General features: G+C 45.4%; 1 protein-coding gene across 4 annotated transcripts in view; it reads right to left on the bottom strand.

The window, feature by feature from the left end:
• Window positions 1-1298: 1298 nt before the first annotated feature.
• Abcc12 (ATP binding cassette subfamily C member 12) overlaps window positions 1299-20089 on the bottom strand; it is a 76485-nt gene continuing 57694 nt past the window's right edge. The window contains exons 23-30 of one of the 4 annotated variants that reach the window (XM_034522586.2): window positions 15609-15795; window positions 9998-10087; window positions 6490-6679; window positions 5889-6048; window positions 4641-4719; window positions 3621-3734; window positions 2142-2306; window positions 1299-2033 (exon numbers count right to left, since the gene is read on the bottom strand). In XM_034522586.2, coding sequence (XP_034378477.1) covers window positions 1947-2033; window positions 2142-2306; window positions 3621-3734; window positions 4641-4719; window positions 5889-6048; window positions 6490-6679; window positions 9998-10087; window positions 15609-15795 — 1072 coding nt within the window. In that variant the 3' untranslated portion in view covers window positions 1299-1946. Of the gene's footprint in view, window positions 2034-2126; window positions 2307-3620; window positions 3735-4640; window positions 4720-5888; window positions 6049-6489; window positions 6680-9997; window positions 10088-15608; window positions 15796-20089 lie in introns of all 4 variants that reach the window. The other 3 variants (XM_076915557.1, XR_013104805.1, XM_076915556.1) reach the window with 3 other exon arrangements.

Below are 20089 nucleotides of genomic sequence, written 5' to 3' on the forward strand. Positions count from 1 at the left end.
GCTCATTTTTGTTGCTCTTTCTTACTGTAGATGTGGATGAGAGCAGTGAATAGTAACCATGCCACAGCCTGAATGCCACCCTTTCTTAAAATTCCTCCCATTAAACAAATTAGTCCATTACTTTCTGGTCCAGCCTCACCTGAATTCTCAGGAGACACATAGAACGCAGCAACATGATTGACTTTGCCTCTAACCCAGTTCTCCTCGGAACTTCCATATGCTGGCCCTCTACCCTGCTCCTTTCCGTTGGCAGTCTGGTCTTTCACATTCCCACTGGGATGTCCCATCAAGCATCAGGCTCCCTCTAGTCCCAGATTCCAAACTCTCCCACATCCCTCCCACAAACCAGTTCCAAAAACCTGCAAATGGCATGGCCAGGCCTATCGCTGAAGCAGTCCCGCTTCTAGGTTCTAATTCTCTGTGTTATTTCCTTTTCTCGTGGCTGTGAACAGAAGAATACTTGACAAAGCAACTTAAAGAGTCAAGAATTTACTTTTGGCCTATAGTTTAAGTGGATGCCATTCATCGTAGTGGGGAAAGCACAGCAGCAAGAACATGAGGCAGCTGATCACAGCGTGTCTTCAGTCTGGAAATAGCCACAGACGAAAGCTGGTGCTCAACTACCTCTCTCCTTTTTATTCAGTCCAGACCTGGCCCTCCCCAAGGTCCATGAACCTGTTGCCATCCACATTTAGGGTGGGTCTTCTCACCTCAGTACCTACCTAATGTAGAGTCTCCCTCATTAGGCACCCCCAAGGCTTAGCGCCTAGATAAGTCTAGGCCCCCTCAAGTTGACGACCATTAAGAAGCAACACAGACTGTCTGATGGAAATCCCTAGATTAATCTTCTATCGTGCTGGTGAACTTGGAAGGCAGACATAGCAGGCCTGCTGTGTTTCTTGAATGCTCCTAAGTTCTGGATGCAGGGTAGTGTGTGGCCAAAGCTGGAAAGGAGCTTTATTGACCACACAGTTGCATGCCATACCTGAGGTGTGGTCTGGGGCTGGAAAGAAGTGCAGGGGACCTCATACAAACATCTCAAGAATTCGTCGTCCTCACCAGAAATATAAAGAGGGCCTTCAATCCAAGGAGTGGCAAATGTCACTCTGAGTTAGCAGTACTCACACTGGGGCTACTGGGCAGGTCTTTCCTCTGATCCTCATAGAAGACCTTGAGGCTGGTGAACAACTGTATAGATTCATTACTGAACCAATGGAGATGGCAGTGGGAGGTCCGTTAGAAGGCATCGTTCAAAGAGAGACAACATCAGTAAAATAATTGCAAGGCAACATTTCAGGGTCGTTTGGTTTCTTATTGCATTTTAATGACTGATAAAGAAGATATAAAAATGTCATTTATTCAGAAACCCCAGTGTTTTGCTTTCTGGTTATTTTAACAGATCAACTGCAACATACAATATGATTTCTTTGGAAAAAAAAAGTCTCATGCCAAACACTGTCATCAGTCTTCCATGCTATAGATCTGTGCGGTTACTGCTTGCCACATAGTTGGCTAAGAGTGGGATGAAATTAAACAGAAAGAAAACCCTGCTCTCTTGTCTGGTAACAAAATCGAGGAACACTGTCACCTCCAGCTTTGGGCATTTTCCCATCTCCTTTGCTTTTACTGCTTTTGGACAGAAAGTTAGAATGTTCCTATTCTCGGGCATTATGTTGTTTTGGTGAGGACACATGAGGGACCCTTGGGGTTTTCAGAAGTGAGAGGCAGCTTCCAACCCACCAACTTTGTCTGCACTCTTCACCATCCAGAACCAACCCTGAGTCTGCCAAGGGAGGTGACCAGAAGAGCAAGGGACACATCTCAGCCCCAGCTCATCCTGAGCTCCATGGGTGGGAGGGGCTGTGGCCAGGGTTGCTTGACTCCTCCTTTGGGCTTCTTCTACTCTCACACATCCATCGCCTCCTCTCAAATCAACCACAGGACCTTTACAGTCCAACTTCTGCGGCTAGTAACATCGCAAATGCAGAGTCAGGCTTCTCAGCGAGTACTTCAGGCTTGTCAAACTCAATCACCTAAAAATCAGAGAAGAATTGAAGTTTTCAGAGAAAGAAAATGTACACACCACAGAACCCTAATGGGGGAGCCTTGGAGGAGGGGGCGCCAACCAGAACTTCCTGCACCTTCCCATTTTCCATGACCAGGACAAGGTCACAGTTGAGAACCGTGTTTAGGCGGTGAGCAATGGTCAACACTGTGCAGCTTTTGAAGGCCTCTTTTATGGTGCTCTGAACAAGGGTGTCTGTCTTGGAATCCATGGAGGCAGTAGCTTCATCAAGGAGAATGATCTGTTAAGAAAGAAGCACTATAAAAGCCAAAGCCGTGCAAAGAGGAAAATTTATAGCCTTGGATCTAAGAACTTGAGAATCCTGCAAATAGAGACTGAAGAAGCCCCCCCGCCCCCACTGCCTTTTCCAGCATTCCTCAGCCCCAGACCTTTCCTGACACCACATCAGCAGTTCTCTTTGACTCTACTGCTTGTTTCTTAGAGAGACACACGGGAATACCATAGACACTAGACCCACCAGATCCAAAACAATTCTCCTATTTCAAGATCCTTAATGTCCTCATACAAGTTTGGGGTACATGACAAGGATACCATTTTGGAGTTGAGAGGAGCATCATTCTGCTTGCCAAAGGCTGTTTGGATTTTACAGTTTAAAGGTTTAACCTCAACCCCTAGCTAGACTTAACCTCACCAACTTACTTAATTTCCTCACAAGTGAAGGGTCCACACCTTACACAAAGCACAGAGTTAACTTCACAGTGAGTAGTGTTACCACTGGCCTTAAATGGTTCCCCTTTCCTTCTAGTGGACATCTCTTAAAAACCACGCAGCACATTCACCATTATGAACACTTGGCTAATAGGATTTCTTTCTCTTTTTCAGTTGTTACATGTACATGTATGTGTCTATGTGTGGGTACATTCACGCATACATACAAGTGCAGGCAGAGTCCAGAAGAGGGATCAGATACCCTGGGGCTGGAGTCACTGGCTATTGTGAGCCACGTGATGCAAATACTCGAATCAAACCCAGGTTCTTAGCCATTGAACCCTCTCTCCAGGCCCCAGAAAATGGGATTTGTTGAGAGAGAGAGAGAGAGAGAGAGAGAGAGAGAGAGAGAGAGAGAGAGAAGAGCTGGCATTTTCCATCTTCTTTCTCAGAATCAGTAAGTAAGGCTGGTTAAGCCACTCGGGAAAGTACATATATAAAAATTTCAAATCTTATATGCTAGCATTCTGGTGGCTTTCTTGGATGTCCTAGGTACTGTGCCTGAGGATTCAGAATTATTCAGGGACAAGGGGGAAAAGTTGAGAGCGTATTTTTCAAATTCAAGCTTCCTAGAAGTAGAGAGAATACGTAATGGAGACCTCCCAAGGCGAAGCCTGGGGAAGGAAGGCACGGCTCCAGAAAATGGCTGTTATTTTTCAATTTTTACCCTCACAACTTTGTCTTAAGAGAAAGTGATCGGTTTTTAAATTACTGCAGTGCTCTGTCTGTGCTGAGAGACAAACTTGTGTCTCTGCCTCCCGGATTGAGCGGCACTGCAGGGAATATCCAAAATTTGACCAATCCATTTTCCAAGCTGTTTCCTTACTTTTGAATTACGGAGAAGTGCCCGGGCCATACAAAGCAGCTGGCGTTCCCCTACTGAGAAGTTTTCCCCATTTTCTGTGACTTCTGCCTGTAACTTCTCTGGGAGTTTCATTATCTATAAAACACAGAAAATGACACATTTATCCGGTGATTTATAAAATCATTCTGTATCGTCTTATTGATTGCCCCTCCCCCTTCCTTTGCATTCGTCAGCTTGCTTCTTATTTTACAATGGGAAAGAAAGTACAAAATAGCAATCATTTCAATACTGCCAACAAGCAGCAGGGAGAGCCAGGGTGAGGGAGACATTACTAATATAAAGCCACTGTGACGCACCATAAAGGACAAATCACCCGTATACTTCTAGGGGACATTTAAGCAAATAAAAATGGCTGCAAGATTGTAACGTTTCATGAATAAAGCACAGAGGGGATGGGAGAGTCTTCCAGAAGACTGAGACAAAGTCTGTCTATCCATAACAACAGTCTAAAATGGCTCTGGGGCTACTGACCTTAGTACTTCATTGGACAAGGTCTTATGTCCTAGAACTCAAACCAACCACACTTGCAATCCCAGAACAAGCTACACCCATTCATCATTCTTCAGCTCATCTGTTCTGATAAAGTCAGTGAGGCCATAGACCAAATCACCGGGCTATCCATCACTCTGGACGCAGATGGACCTGGGTTCAAGTCTCCATCCTGCTACTCACTGGCACGGACACATTACTTCTTTGAGCTTTAATTTTGTCATCTCAAAAATGAAGGGTAAGAGCACCAGCCTCCGGGGGCTATGCAGAGGACCAAGGGAGATGACGCTTGAAGAACTGTGGGCTGGATCAGCCAGAGAGCTAACAAATAGTACTGTGGCTGGTTTTGACAATCAGGAGCAAGGAAGGATTGAACTTCACTGATATATGTCACGTCTGCAAATAAACCTGGCCAGGCCCTGGCCCTGGGGACAGGTATCTGGGGGAGTGGTGTTGGGAGTGGACATGTGCTGGACAGCCCCAGAGACTTACTGTGTCTCTCATGAATGTTCTCTCCAAAACATGCCAGAGCATCTCATCAGTGTGACTCCCCAAGGGATCCAAGTTGTACCTGCCATGAATCAAAGGAAAGCGAGCTGGATCCTCAAGGGCAATACGATGGAGAGCAAGAAGAAGGTGAGAGGACCCGGAGGAGACATGATATCTGAAAGCTCTTAGTGGCCCCCAGATACTGTAAAAGGTAAAGACACATTCTCTTCCCTGTAGCCTATTGGGAGACAAGAAGAGGTGTGATGGGAAGAGCATGGTCAGGCCAGGCCCCAAGACCAAGGACCTACAACTCTGTGATGGAGCAGAGACCTTGGAGACAGGCAGGAGTGAGAAACTCCACCAGGAGGCAAAGCCATCACAACCACACCATGGTCCACTGCATCAGTGTAGAGCAAAGCAGTTCTAGGCAAAGAAAGGACAAAAGAAAGAAACTTGGCCCAGCATCCCTTTCAGCCTCAGCACCAAGAAGCAGGGCTCCAGATTCCAGGCCCCATTGAGGGTTGTGAGTTGAGTGTTTTGGGACACATATTGCATCACTCATGTGATCAGCTTTAAGTAGGCAGACTCCCTACTTCATCCAGTGCCCAATGAGAGGACTTTTCCATTCCCCTGGACCAGCTCAGACATTCGGATGCCCCTGTGTTTAGACACAAGATCTTGAGCCTGTGTAAGTCGCAACCTTCATCTTCTTATACTTGATCAGCTTCTGTTCTGTAGTAGGAATGAATTAATGCACTTGCCAAAGGCCTGCTGCACACACAGGCCAGGGAACCACTTAGTCCACTGTGCACTCCGGGGTGCTTTTGAGAGTGGTCATTGCTAAGCCTGGTGCAATGCTGGAGCACAGGCATAAACCAGGACTGTTTGGGCCAGCTGTGCTATCTGCTCACTCTATGTATAATAAAATCACGAATAATAGTATTACTAACATTATTAAAACAATTAATATCACTACTAATTATAAGTTGGTACTAATAATGTAATGATATAATGATGATATTATATTAATAATGATATAATGTTTTAATAATATAGCTTCTGAAATACCAGCAAGGCTCAGAACGATGTTCCCCAGCTCCTTCCAAAGCTTTACTGAAAACCAGACACCAGCAGCCCAGTTCCCTGAGCTAAGACTGCCAAGAACAGCCATGGCCTAGCAATTTCTCAGCTACTGGTTGGCTCAGTGTCACCGTCTCCAAACAGGAATGCACGATGATTGAAAACAGCTACCTTACTGTACCTACAAACAGGACAGGATCCTGGGGGATCATGGTCAGCTTGGTTCGGAGGTCTTCCAGACCCACAGTGCAGATATCCACCTCGTCAATGAAGATAGTGCCAGAGGCTGGTTCCACCAGACGAAACAGAGCCATGCCCAGAGATGATTTTCCTGGGGACAATAAGAGCAGGAACAATGTATCCAACACCAGCTTTTGCCTCCATCATGTCCAAGCATTTAATTAAGGGGATTTTTAATGCAATGAAACTGGATTCTTGTGGATGACTCTGCAAGGCAGACATCGCTCACGCTGGGGGACCAGGCTGCCCTAACACCATTAACCTGCTGGTCCCAAAAGAGGCCTTTAGCACACAATTCCTCTTCTGGGCCTCATCTCTTCAGAATTATTCTCATTTAATTAATCCAAAAACTACTGTGTATTTGCTTCCAACTCTCCACACCCGCTCAGCCTGAAACCCTAATTTATAGTAAAGAGATTTAGGGGAAAATAACAATCCAGCTCTGGTGCACGTGGCTCTGATGTGGCTTAACAGGCACATGAAGAGCAAATTCAAACAACCCCAAAGAAACAAATGCAGAGTCTGCCCTCACCAGAGCCTGTTCTTCCCACAATCCCAACTGTCTGCCCGCTTTGGATGTTCAAGTTCAGCCCATCAAGAACGAGAGGGGTGTTGTCTCTGTATCTCATCCGATAGTCCTTGAAAGTTATCTCCCCACGGCTCGGCCAGTCTTTGGGACAGGTCCCCACTTTGAAGGAGTGAGTGTGTTCAGGAACACAGGTCTGAAAAGCAGAATTAGAACCATTGACCAACTTGATAGCCACTGGTTTGACTTTAACTCACTAATTTCACAGCTGTCAGTACCAGTGCCTGTGGTGGTAAATGAGACCCAGAATCCTGTACTCAAGAAACTTGGCTTCTGCTCAGCATGGAGCTACACATGCATAATTAAAACATTCAGGAAGCTGATGCAGGAGGATTGAGAGTTACAGGACAGCATGGAGTACATGAGACACTCCTTACAAAAAAAAAAGCAGGTCATATTTCAATGGGGGTATATTAAGTAATATAAGACAGTATTGTGGGCTGGGCATGGTGGCGCATATCTTTAATCCCAGAACTCAGGAGGCAGAGATAGTGGGGTCTCTGTGAGTTTGAGGCCATTTAGGTCTACAAAGTGAGTACTAGGACAGCCAGGGCTACAGAGAGAAACCCTGTCACAAAACACAAAAACAAAAACAAAACAAGAAGAAGAGTATTGTAATAAAGCACAAAAAATGACTTATATGGCAGGCAGCAGCAAGCAAAATGAAACCATTTAAGGGCTGAGGGTATATGATACTAGAACTGAGGCCTGGTGTACAGAAAGAATGACAGCTATGAGGACTTCTGTCCAGAACCTTCCAGACAGACAAAACAGAGAATTGCACAGGCCTGGTGGCCACAACAACCTTGAATTACTCCAGGATAAAAAAGAAAAGTCATGTAGACCTGGGGCCTAATGAAGGATGGATAATTTAATGGGAAAGCAAGAGATAGCTCACACTGGGCCTTAAGGGCATGGGCTGGTTATCAGCACAATGACCGTGAAGTTGTAGGACAAATCCAGGGTGACAAGAGTCATCATGGTGCCAAGAACAGGAAGATGACAAAGAATGCAGAATGCCAAGTTCAAAGATCTTTAGACATCAGCAGAAAAATAAAAAACAAAACAAAACATTGAACTTCTTTCTCTTTATAGGCATGCCTAAAACCTCACAGTCTAAAGAATCTAAGGGCTCAGTTAGAAGACCAGCCTTCTCATCTCAGGTTAAGACGGCTCTCCCAGCAACGAGGAGTCCCTGATGGAGCATCAGGCCAGCCCAAGTCTCTAGTAATAAGTAACCTCAATTAGCTGAGAAAAGATTTGCCTTCTAAGAGGGCATTTTAATCCCCTAGAAGATTTGGAATTAAAAATAAAAACATAGTTTTTTTTTTTTTTTTTTTTTTTTTAAAGAAACCAAGTCCGCACTAGCCATGTCTTCAGTTTAAGGAATCTGTTTATTTTACGCCCTAAATGTCTGTAGTATTTACAAACGTGTGCTTGAGCTTCTAATATAAAATGTACACTTGAATAATTGGTTTAAATGTGGTTTTATTTCAAACACTTTCTGCTCATAGAAGAAACGGTCACAGGGACTTCAAGCCCCTCTCCAGCCACAGTGAGACTTACACACACCAGGAAGGCCTGTGTGTTAAGCAGATCATAGAGGCATTTTAAAAGAGAAACCAGATGTGCAGAACTCTAAATGTTTTAGAGTGTTGCGTTGTAGAGTGAAAAATTATAAAGGCCATTTTATGAAATATGTGTAGATTTCTTTGCCCTTAGACCTGGGCAGAAAAGTGCAGATTCCAGAACGAGGAACTGAAAATAAGATTTCAGGCCTTCACTTTCCCCGGGGCACATTCCGGGTGGAGGACACTGCCCCCGAATCAAGCCTCAAGCAGCAGGCCCACCTATGGGTGGGAGAGGCCCAAGGCAGGAAGCCACATTCCTGACTACAGATAAAGATACAAGCCATCTAGGTGGGGCTGTGACTGGAGGAAGTGAGAAATATTTTGTAATGACGGTATAGGGGACAGTGACATGGTAAGACCACATTTTTGAGAAAAATGATTGCACTGAGTAATTTCCATGGCTATTAACCTTTCAGGGTGGGTTTCTCTGTAATGTTTCACTATTCTTATGTTATGTATCCTTGGCAACCCCTCACCCCCTCCCCACTCCCCTGGTTTGTGGTTTTTCCCTTTAAAACCCTCTACGGACTGGATGTTGGGGTCGGACCCTACTCCTGCGCAAGTACGTGGTCAGACCGCTGGCTGCCAGCTCTTTTCCCTAATAAACCTCTGCTGATTGCATCCAGGTATGGTTTCTTGATCTTTGGGTGGTCGTGATTTCCTGAGACTTGAGGAAGGTCTCCCGAGTATGGGGGTCTTCACATTAAGCTTGCAAGTAGGACCAAACACTGACCAAAGGCCCAGAGAAACGACTGCTAGGTTTAGGCAGACTTCTTTTCTCAAAGCATTTGTATTCCCACACTGCACCAGAAAGCATCCATAGGAAGCAGTGACGTAATCTTTTGCTATTTTTAACTTTAATCAAATACTAATTTTCAGAAACCAAAGCAAGCCACCAAATTTAGGTTTGGATTGTGGATACAGGTTTTGGTTTTAAGTGGGTGGGTGACAGAGCAGAGTCCAGTTACTAAAAGGATCTCATCACAAACTGAAAAAAGAGGAAAAGAGGAAAAAGGGGAGGGGGGGCTGGAGAGATAGCTCAGTGGTTACAAGTGTGCACTGCTCTTCCAGAGGTTTGATAATGAAGAGCCCCATACTCGGGAGACCCTTCCTCAAGTCTCCGGAATCGCGACCGCCCCAAAATCACAAGAAACCATACCTGGATGCAATCAGCAGAGGTTTATTAGGGGAGGAGCCGGCGGTCAAAAACGACATGCTCTTTAGCTCCAAGAGCAGGGTTTTTGGCCACGTGTGGTGGGTTAAAGGGTCTTTTATAGCATGGGGTGGGGGGAGGAAGGCATTTTCGCAGGCTTACACATGATTGGATATTTCAAACATCAGCAACTTGCAGAACTGGCAGAACTTGTAGAAACTCGGACCTCCCAGAAAAGGGAGGGAGAGAGAAGTAAACACCAGATAGCCCATTACTCAGTTGGGCTTATTTGGACTTGTCTGGACACGCCCTTGCATGCCTTTATTTTTTGTCACCCTGCCCCTGCAGGGGCTTAATATTTTTATTATGACTATATTTAACAAATTGTTGGTGGTCTTTGCTGACCATGAATTTTTGTTATTGTTACAATGCTGCTTTCAAATTTTGTTCTCACAATTTCTAGTACCCACACTGGGTGGTTCACACTTATAACTCCACCCAACATGCCTGGCCTCCACGGGCATGTACACACACACACACACACACATACACACACACACACACACACACACACACACACACACACTCACTCACACTCACACAGAATTTAGATCAACCCTTAGAAAAACATCAAGACATGGCAGGTTCCCACTGTTTGCTCCTTCCTTACCGAGATGTACTCCCTCAGCAGCTCTGCGGAGGTGAACTTGGCTTGGGTCTCTGTTCCGGTTCGCACACACACTTGAAGCAGTCCACTGAGCTGTTGGAAAGAAACAGGTAGCTAGCTGCTGGGGGACCCTTTTCCACCCCTGCTGTTGCACCTTTCTGGAGAGCCTTCCACTTCAAATTACTGCTGGGCTCAGGCAATATGCAAAAGAGGCTGGCAGTCCCAGTCAGGCACACAGAAGGCCACATTTCCTGTTGGGATGTTTCTAGTTTAAACACTTCCTTTGTGTTTTAAAACAAATGGTATTTACATTTTCTCTCTCACTCCAGATGGTGAAAATCATCCCACCACCTTGATCACTCCTGTGAGCCAGTCCCCACTTCCATGGAGAGGAGATTCCTGCTGAGAGCCCAATTGTGAAGGCTTGGCTCCTGGCTGCCAGCCTGGTGGGGCCCTGAACCCTGCTAGGCACCTTAACCCATCACATCCAAGACTGAGAGGCTACTGAAAAACCTCCAACAATAGCCAGAGGACCATTGCACACAGCTGCTCTGGATGTAAAACATTGGGGTACAGATCTGGCGGGGGGGGGGGGGGGGGGGGGGGGATGGTTTGCCAAGGAACCCTCGTTAAGCCATGGTCCCCTAGAATCTAACTCCAATTTCTGAGTGCAAGTCACAACTGGGGCAGGTGGTAGTATGCCTTCTCCCCCAACTGTACCCAAAATCTCTTGAACCCATGAACGTTAGCCCATTTGGATGGGTGAGGGGCTCCTCCAGGACCTGGGAGAGCTCCTTGGCAGCCATGATTAAGCACCCTGCATACTTTGTTGGGTCCTACCAGTGCCCTAATAAAAGACAAGGGAAAGATCCATCAGATAAGGGGGAAAGAAGACAGAAGCAGAAGTTAGGCTAGCACCGTTCCAACCTCTGGAAATGCCCCCCAACCTCTGAAAGCTGATCAAAACGTGATCGTTTCCTGGAGCCCTAAGGAGGAATTCGACCTTGACAACAAACACTGTGTAGGCTCTCGACCTCTAACACCGTGAGAGAGTAAGTTCCTCTTGCTGTAACCCAACAAGCTCCTGGGGTTTGTTGCAGTAGCTGAGCAAATGGCTACAGACTATTGGCCCACAGAGTACAGGAGCAGGCAGGAGAAAGTGGGGAAGAGAAGGATATTGAGGTGTGCTCGTTAGAGTTTAGCACTGGAAGCCACTGAGACTAAAAGAAAATTTTATGGGTCCCATGAATTATAGATTCTTTTTCCCTAGCCTGAGTAGCTAAAGTTGCCCCTCTGGTTTGCCAACCAGAGGCCAGTTAATCCCTAAACAAAGAATGCAGAGTTACAAGGCAAAGGGCTACCGAGGCATCCCAAGAATGCATCCCAGGAATGAAGATCCTGATAAGGAACTGCTCCCCGCCCCCATGGACCGGTTTGGCCAGATGTTCAAAAATTAGAAAACAACCAATCGTATGCACCCGCGCGAAAGTTTCTCCTTTTCCCACCCCGAGCTTATATAAACCCTAAACCCTGGAGCCACGAGGTCGATGCCCCTGTCTCCCACATTGAGACACGTGTCGGCCCGGAACGTTCCGCCATTAAACTACCTCGTGTTCTTGCATCAAGTTGGTCTTCCGTGTGTCCTTTGGGTGCGCGCCATCCCGTGATTCGAGTGGGGTCCCCTTTTGGGGGCTTCCCGAGCCTTACAAGACCAGTCTAGGTGAGGACTTCTGTGATACTGTTCAGGGCACGGAGACCGGGATCTTCACAATTGTCCCTGGGGGTCCTAGGGAATGGGATCCGTGACACCTGGCACCATCACCATCATCCTCCTGATACCCAGCTCTACAGATGAGACTTGAGTGTGAAGTGGCATCGTTCGTGCTCACACAGAATCTAGGAAAGTTCTGACAAGCAACTGGGAGCAGTGCAGCCAGAACAAGGGGCTCTCCAGGACCTTGGAGAGCTCTCAATGGCCCTTGCCACCGTCCCTGCTTAGTTAGTACAGGCCCAGATCTTCCCATTTCTCTTGGAGCAATGGCCCTTAATCTGGGTGATTTTGCCCCCATCCCCCTCCCTCGGATAAGATCTTTCTTTGAATTGTGCGCTAGAACCTAAGGCCTGGTGGGTAGAAAGCATCCAGATGGTTGATTACAATATTACGGTAAAAAGCACAGTCCCTGACGTATGACAGCTGGTCAGCACGAGAATGCACAATGCTCCTGAGAAGGGCACAAATACATTCTGCTAAAGACAATCGGCTCCTAAGTGCCTAGCAGCCCACCTTGGTCTAGAACTCCCACCTTGGTTCAAACACAGGCCTAAGCAAGTTCGGGTTCAGCACTCTTTTCCTGCCCTGTGGTGTTCCACGCCAATCTCTCATGCCTCTAGGGGTGTTTCCTCTATTCACAAGTGAAGCTTTGCCACTTTGAGTCTGTGTTCTCCAGACAGGACTGTTATCAAAAGGGCCACAGCCAGCTGGAGAGCAAGTGTCAACACACCTCAGGGAATGCAAATTCTTCTCTGGCTCTGCAGGGCTGTTTGGCAACCAAAGTGTGTCCTTAGTTGGGGCAAGCTGGTTTTAGACCAATTAAGGCAAACCTTTCATCTGCTTGATATTTAAGAGGCAACAGTGAAGACGCCCACTACCAATGGAGGAAACTGGTTACCCAAGGAACATTCATTTTCCCACCTCAGAGCACTGACAAAGGCTCAGTTAGGTCTAAAGGGAGCCCCAGTTCCCCAAACCCCAGAAGGCAATCCAAACATGCAGAAATGAGCTCAACCTGGATTACAGGAGAATTTCTGATGGTTAGAGAAAAGCCAGCGTTCCTCAGGAACTTGTGAAGCTGGTTCCACATCTACCAAAAGGAGTCATCTCCCTACCTCTAACAGAAGAGACACGTGGCTACCTGTGGTACCTGTTAGCACACCAAAGCCCATGCTGGCATCCTAACTCCCTCAGAATCACATGTGCCAGCTGCACATTTTAAAGTCAGTTGTAGCCTTCCAGCCCTTTCCCCTCGCCCCATCCCCTTAACTTCCTCCAGCTCATGTCTCTCATATCTGCAATAAAAACCTTCCCTTTAACCATCCTATAGGGTGGTTATATCATCAGTTTATACACTGTCTATAGCCTCCCAAACACACTATTAAAATGATACCAGGGATGTTTTCAAAAAGAAGACTTTCCACATTCAGGAGATGGGGGAGATCCCAATGCATAAAAGTCACATATTACTGCCAGAGAGCATCAGATGAAAGCCTTTGCTAAAATGGAAGCAAAAGGACTGGAGTTAGATTCTAGGGGATCGTGGCTTAATGAGGGTTCCCTTGGCAAATCATTTTCCCTGATCTGTACCCCAATTTTTTACATCCAGAGCAGGTGTGTGCAATGGTCCTTTGGCATTGTGAGAAGGGGGCCGCAAAGAAGCAGGCTAGTGGTGGTCTGTCTAGAAACAACTGCTTCTATGGACCCATCCATGCCTTACCTTGCAACTTCAAATATATACATTTCCTCTACGTGCATGCACAAGAGCATGTGTGTATATACACACACATCCTTCTGTAGAGAAATTGAGCTAACAACCTGAGGAATATATATGGGGCTCTAAGAATATTACTCTAGGGGAAAACAAAACCAAACACTTTAGTTCTAGTGTTTAGTACCTATAGCCCCATTCCTGCTTTAGGAAAGGGAAGCAAGTGTATTTTAAAAAAAAAAAATCTCACCCCCAGTACCTGCAGAGTTAGAGAATATTTCAGGAGGGGAGCCACAAAGCCACACCGTGAAAAGCCAAACCATTCTCCTCTCCTTAAATACAAATGAGTGGAGAGATATAGATATACAAGCCAAAAGCAGGAAAAAAGCAAGAACTGGATAAACAAGAAGAAAAACTGACCCTGGAGAAAATAAAACAAAGAGGAGACAAAAGGGTTTGGGTTGTGGTGTGTTTTGTTGGGGGGGGGGGGCAGGAAGAGCTGATAATCTGATAATTAGTATTAATATTCTTAGAAAAATAAGAACATCTTTCAGTCATTTAAAAATGAGTCTTTAAAGACGGAAAGAATGAGAACGTGTAAAAACTCGATACACAAGGACATGGTTGCCACACTGAAAATTAAAAAAGGCTGAATCACAAAGCTGAGGGAAATTCCCAGAACACAAAACAGAAGGAATCTGTCCAAATGAGGAAACAAAAGAAGAAGACTGGGGCCTAGGGGATGGTTCAGAACTTTAGAGCTCTGGCTGCTCTTCCAGAGGATCTGGCTTTGGTTCCCAGCACCCGCAATTGGCTCACAGCTGCTTGTTAACTCTACTTCTGGAGCTCCAGTGACCTCTTCTGGCACTTCCAGGTACTGCACTGCATGAGGTCCACAAACATACATACAAGCAAAGCTGCCATAAGGAGGGAGAGCATTTTCTGAGTTGAGAATATTGGACTTTCATTAGAAAGGACCCAGAGTCTGACATTGTGGGACATGAAGAAGCACATTGGAGCACGACTGTGATCCCAGCATGGGGAGCCCAAGAAGCACTCACGCTTGGGCCCCATAGCAAAACTTTGCTGCGAAAATAAAGTAAACAAATAAATAAATAAGCCTGGGTTGGAGAGATGTCTCAGAGGTTAAGAGCACTGGTTATACTTCCAGAGGTCCTGAGTTCAGTTCCCAGCAACCACATAGTGACTCACAACCATCTATAATGAGATCTGGTGCCCTCCTCTGGTGTGCAGGCATACATGCAGGCAGAACATAATAACTAAATAGTTTTAAAAATATATAAATAAACTATTTATTTATATACTACTTATATGCTCTACTATATTAAGTAGAGTATGTTTTAAAGACCCACATTCAAAAAAAAAAAAAAAAAAAACTGTCCTAAAATTCCAGAGCACAGGGAGAAGGGACTCAACGGAGAAAGTTCCCAGACAGGACGCTGGGAAGCACGTTCCCAGGGACAGGATTCAAGATTCTGCAACCAGCCTTAGCCTAAATCATGGCCCACACGCTCCTTTTCCTCATCCTCAAAGTGAGACTTGTAGAAACATCACGGTGTCGTTGTGAACACTGAAGGGATTCATTTACTGTTCCCGAAGGACAGGAGAATGCTGTGTCCTCACCTCCTGCGTTATTATTAAAACCCAAGCATCCAAGAGCCGGTTAGGAGCTGTACTTGCCTCTCCTGGTCCCACTATGAAGCAGCTGTGTGATTTAGGGGTGAGGTAGACTGAGACTCCACACCTTGGCCCAAATCAATCTTTGTGCTACCACCAAACCAGTAAACGGTTCTTAGATTCAGTAAGAATAAACCTGGGTGTTTGTTGAGTAGCAAAGGGAAGAAATGTAATTCACTATCTCTTTCCTCTTATTGATCTCAGAGAACATTTGTCACCCGCTGCACAATAATGTGGGCAGCACCACAAAGGGAGACGAAACCAAGAGTCAAGACTCAGAGCTGTGCCTGAGGCCTCCCAGCTGCCCCCAAACAGTGTGCATGCTCAAAGCTCTGTCTTCCTTAACTTTTTGTTGAGTCTCCTGTTGTGTCCATCTAAAAAAATATCCCTTCTGATACGCTATAGACCAAGCTCAGCCACGCACCAGCGGTTACCTGGATGATGTAAGACAATGACAAGCCTTTGGATGAGGCGCTGATTGAAGAAAAACTCAGGGTCACCAGCAAGGCCACAATGAAGGTAACAATGTTCATGAGGATGTCCATCCGGAGGGCAAACCACCTGAGCGCACAGTTGAAGTACAGGAGGTGGCTGGAGTTCTCATCATTAAGTATTTTAAACCTAAAGTCAAGAAATGAGAGGAGACAAGAGCTCGGGTGGGTTTCCGCAACCACTGACAGGAGATTGGAGCAGCTAACAGAGCGCCTTCCCACAAGGTGACTATCACAAAAATGAGCATATACACCCAGCCCCTGCTGCTGCCACAGGCGTCTTTGATTTGCACACATTCGGAGAAATTTCATGTATCAGTCGACAAGGGTGCTAAGTGGGCCTTCTCCTTCTCTTTCAGAGCCCGCAGCTAAGAACAAAACTGCAGAAAAGCTCACACTCTCGCTTTGCAGACTTTGAGGAATCCATAAATGGCTCCTCTGATCTTTAAGAGACGGGTAGCCAATGGTGGTGATGGTAGATTAGCAAAGGAGGGCTTTCATCTCCTCCCCCATCTCCCCTCACCAAGACCAAGATCATCATTTGAGCCTGGCAGAGTGGCACACACCTGTGATCCCAGGGCTTGAGAGGGTAAGGCAGAAGGATCAGAAGCCCAAGCCTAGCCCATTTCAAAAACAACCAACCAACAAAATCACCACTTAAAAAAGCTGTGAGGCAAGGGGCAGGAGGGATCTCTTCAGAGACACGAAACTGATATCTTGTGTCCCTGTTGCATGTCCATTGGCTTCCATGACTTTGCATGGAACAGAATTACAGGAAAATGGCATAGCAAGTGCATCCAAGATGAGACCCAACACAACCCATTGCCACTCATTCCCCAGACACAAGCATCCAGATAGTCCCTTCAGTTTAGCTGAATGTACAGAGTGAATGTGGCATTCAAGCTGCCTCTGTGACAGGGTGCAAAGAGGCTTCCACAGCTATGGGATGCAGTGGGGTGTTGCCCAGGGAGTTCAGAAAATACGCGGCAAACAGCAATGCCAAGCAGAGCTGGCATTGAGCTGTTGGGGTGGGTCTTCATCACGACATACTGCATCTGTGCAGTGAAATGGATCAACCCAGAAGAGCAGCAGGAAGGAGAGAATGGCTGGGGTACCGGTAATCACCTGGCAATGCTCCTTCCTGGTGCTTTCCTGAGTTCTCCCTGTGGGAGCTTCAGAGAACTGGGCTCAAAGAGAAGAAGGTGTTTAAAAGCAAAAACAGAATGCTTCCCAACTACAAACAAGTTTTATTCCCAGCACTTGCTAGCATGCATGCACTCACATAGGTGTGCACACAGAGCACAGCCTGCCTGCCTGTCATACCAAGCCTCCAGGCAGAAAGTATCAGAGACAGAAATTTTAGGTGAGCTATGAGAGACATCTCATTACTTGGCCCAGGAAAGGGCCCTTGACTCAGTGGGAAGGGGCTTGTAGGGACACTTGGTGGGAATTTGGGGAAGAAAAGGAACTCCTTTTTGAGTGTAAATCACTAAGGAGACACACCAACTCCCACACACCGTCACACCTATTTTGTTTCCATTCTAATTAATGTTTGTTTGTGTTTTACCTTGTTTGTACCAGAACTTGGTCAGAATACTTTCCCAAATACCACGATCTTTCTACTAGCATGGTGGAAAGTGCAATACACATCAGAAGCTAGAGCTCTCCCAAAGGCAAGTGCTACAAGGACAGAGATCCTGTCAGTCACGTGAGAAGCTAAGCTGGCTATGGGGGACTCTTCTTGGAGGAGAAACTGTGGAGAAACAAGTGTCCGTCTGTTTTGTTTGTCAAAGGGCAGAGTTGAATGGCTCAATGGACATTCTGCATGATCAGTACGACAGAAGTACTGACTCGTCACGTCTGCTGGCAAGCCTTTCAAGCCTTTCTGCGGTGCTTTTATTTTGGTTCCTAATTTTGTTTTCTTGACAAATTTCTCTTCCTTATTAGTAACCTTTTCACCCACATCGCTGATTTTCTCAGGCAATGTCTCCCTTTTCCCCCAACTATCCTCTCTATGTCCTCGTGTGACTTCATCTGCTTGTTTGTGTCCTCTGTCGGGTAGTTCATTATTTTTACTAGGAAACTTTCGAAAGTTTTACGCTGGCCTTTTACCTGTTTTCTTACCCTCAGAGTCATCGGTGGAAGGATTCTGACCTGTGGTGTCACAGTACCAGGCATTATCATCTTATCTCTTCTGTTGCCATGGTGACATTTGCATACCCGTTGAGCTGGATATCTCTTCTGATTTGAAGATCTTCATATTGAACAGTTGGGTTTTTTTTTTTTTTTTTTTTTTTTTAATTTCTTTTTAGGTTAACAAACACATAGTAGTACATTTCACCATGGCATCTGTGGAGATGATGCATCTCCCTCTCACACTGGCTCCCCTGTGCCCATCCCCCTAATTCAGCAGCCAAACATTGAGGGCTGTGACCCCAATGACAATCGTAGGGAAGTCTTTTCATTTCCCCTGCCACCACTAGGATGCCATGTGACCAGAACTGTGTAGTAGCAGGTTTGCATTTCATGGGTCACCCATCCTTCTCTTTGTACTTTCCAGAGATCCTGTCACGACTTCATGGGTGTCTAGCGTTCCTCTCTCCTTTTCCTACTGTAATAGAGAACACTTATTCTTCTTCTGACCCTTCTTCTCCATGGGGTCTCACAGCAGTGGCAGCTTCTAGTCCACTACCTTGCTCGGAAGTTGCAACTTACACATTTTCTATGGTACGGAAGTCTGAAGCTACATGACTTCACTAATCTAATCTTCACAAATCTAGTCTTTAAAGATGGCCTACCCACACATAAAAATAGATACATAGATGTAGGCTTTAAATTTTAGTTTTATAAACTTGGGAGGGGGTTGGGTATGTGTGACTGCAGATTACATACTGGCCAAGGCTCGAACATCAAGACTCTATCTCAACTAGTCAGATATGTGTATAGGAGTAATTTGCTATACCCATAGAACAGGGCGCCTCTCGTTAGGGAAGCTTCTCATTGCTGTAGATAGCACAGAGACCCTCAACTGGCCAATGTACAGCAAATCAAAGACTGTTGGGTACTCAGCCCCCACATACTTATCACAGCCTTCCACACGGAACTCGGGGATCTTCATGAAAGAGATCATAGAAAGATTCTAAGGGCCAGAAGTGGTAGATAGCATCAAAGAAAGTGTTTTCCAGACACAACAGGACAGTTGCACGTAGGAACTCACGGCCATTGTGGCAGCATGCACAGGACCTGCCCAAGCTCAAGCCAGACCAAATCCCAACATGGAGGAGAGGGAAGGTGGGTATGAAACCCCACCGCTAGCTGAGAAGACATTGGCATTCAGTAGCTACTGGGACAGAAAGAGTTTTAATAAGCAAGGTGACTTCTGGTGGAGTCACTATAGTCAGAGCCAGGCCCTACGCCCAAAACTAATTGAACAACATAAGCTGCATGTGTAGGAGGGATTTGGGAGGAGTGGGGGGATGGGGGACTGAATAAAAAAATATACTGTATGAGGTTCTCATAGAATTAATAAAATGTTTTAAAATGTGTTTATTGAAAAAGAATATTCAGTGCTATAGAAGACATATTCAAAATAACTTTTGTAAAGAAAGCCTTGTGGGTTGAAAAATAAAAGAAGATCATGGAAACAGAAACTAAACAGAGACACAATGAAACTAACAGAAGTTATGAACCAAATGGATTTAACTGGTATCTACAGAACATTTCATCCTAAAACAAAGAAGATACCTTTTTCTCAGCACCTCATGGTACCTTCTCCAAAATAGACCATATAATTGGTCACAAAACAGGGCTCAACAGATACAAAAAGATTGAAATGATCCCTTGTACCCTATCAGACCACCATGGACTAAGGCTGGTCTTTAATAATGACAAAAACAGTGGAAAGCCCACATACACTTGGAAACTGAACAACGTTCTACTCAATGATGACTTGGTCAAGGAAAAAATAAAGAAAAAAATTAAAGACTTTTTAGAATTTAATGAAAATGAGGACACATCATACCAAAACTTGTGGGACTCCATGAAAGCAGTACTAAGAGGAAAACTCATAGCTCTAAGTGCCTACAAAAAGAAACTGGAGAGAGCATACACTAACAACCTGACAGCACACCTGAAAGCTTTAGAACAAAAAGAGGCAAATACACCCAAGAGGAGTAGACAGCAGGAAATAATCAAACTCAGGGCTAAAATCAACCAAGTAGAAACAGAAAGAACTATACAAAATATCAACAAAACCAGGAGCTGGTTCTTTGAAAAAATCAACAAGATAAATAAACCCTTAGCCAGACTAACCAAAGGGCACAGAGACACTATCCAAATTAATAAAATTAATAAAAAACTGAAAAGGGAGACATAACAACAGAAACTGAGGAAATTAAAAAAAAAACATCAGATCCTACTATAAA

This window comes from Arvicanthis niloticus, chromosome 18 (genome assembly GCF_011762505.2).
Source record: "Arvicanthis niloticus isolate mArvNil1 chromosome 18, mArvNil1.pat.X, whole genome shotgun sequence".
NCBI classification, from domain to species: domain Eukaryota; kingdom Metazoa; phylum Chordata; class Mammalia; order Rodentia; family Muridae; genus Arvicanthis; species Arvicanthis niloticus.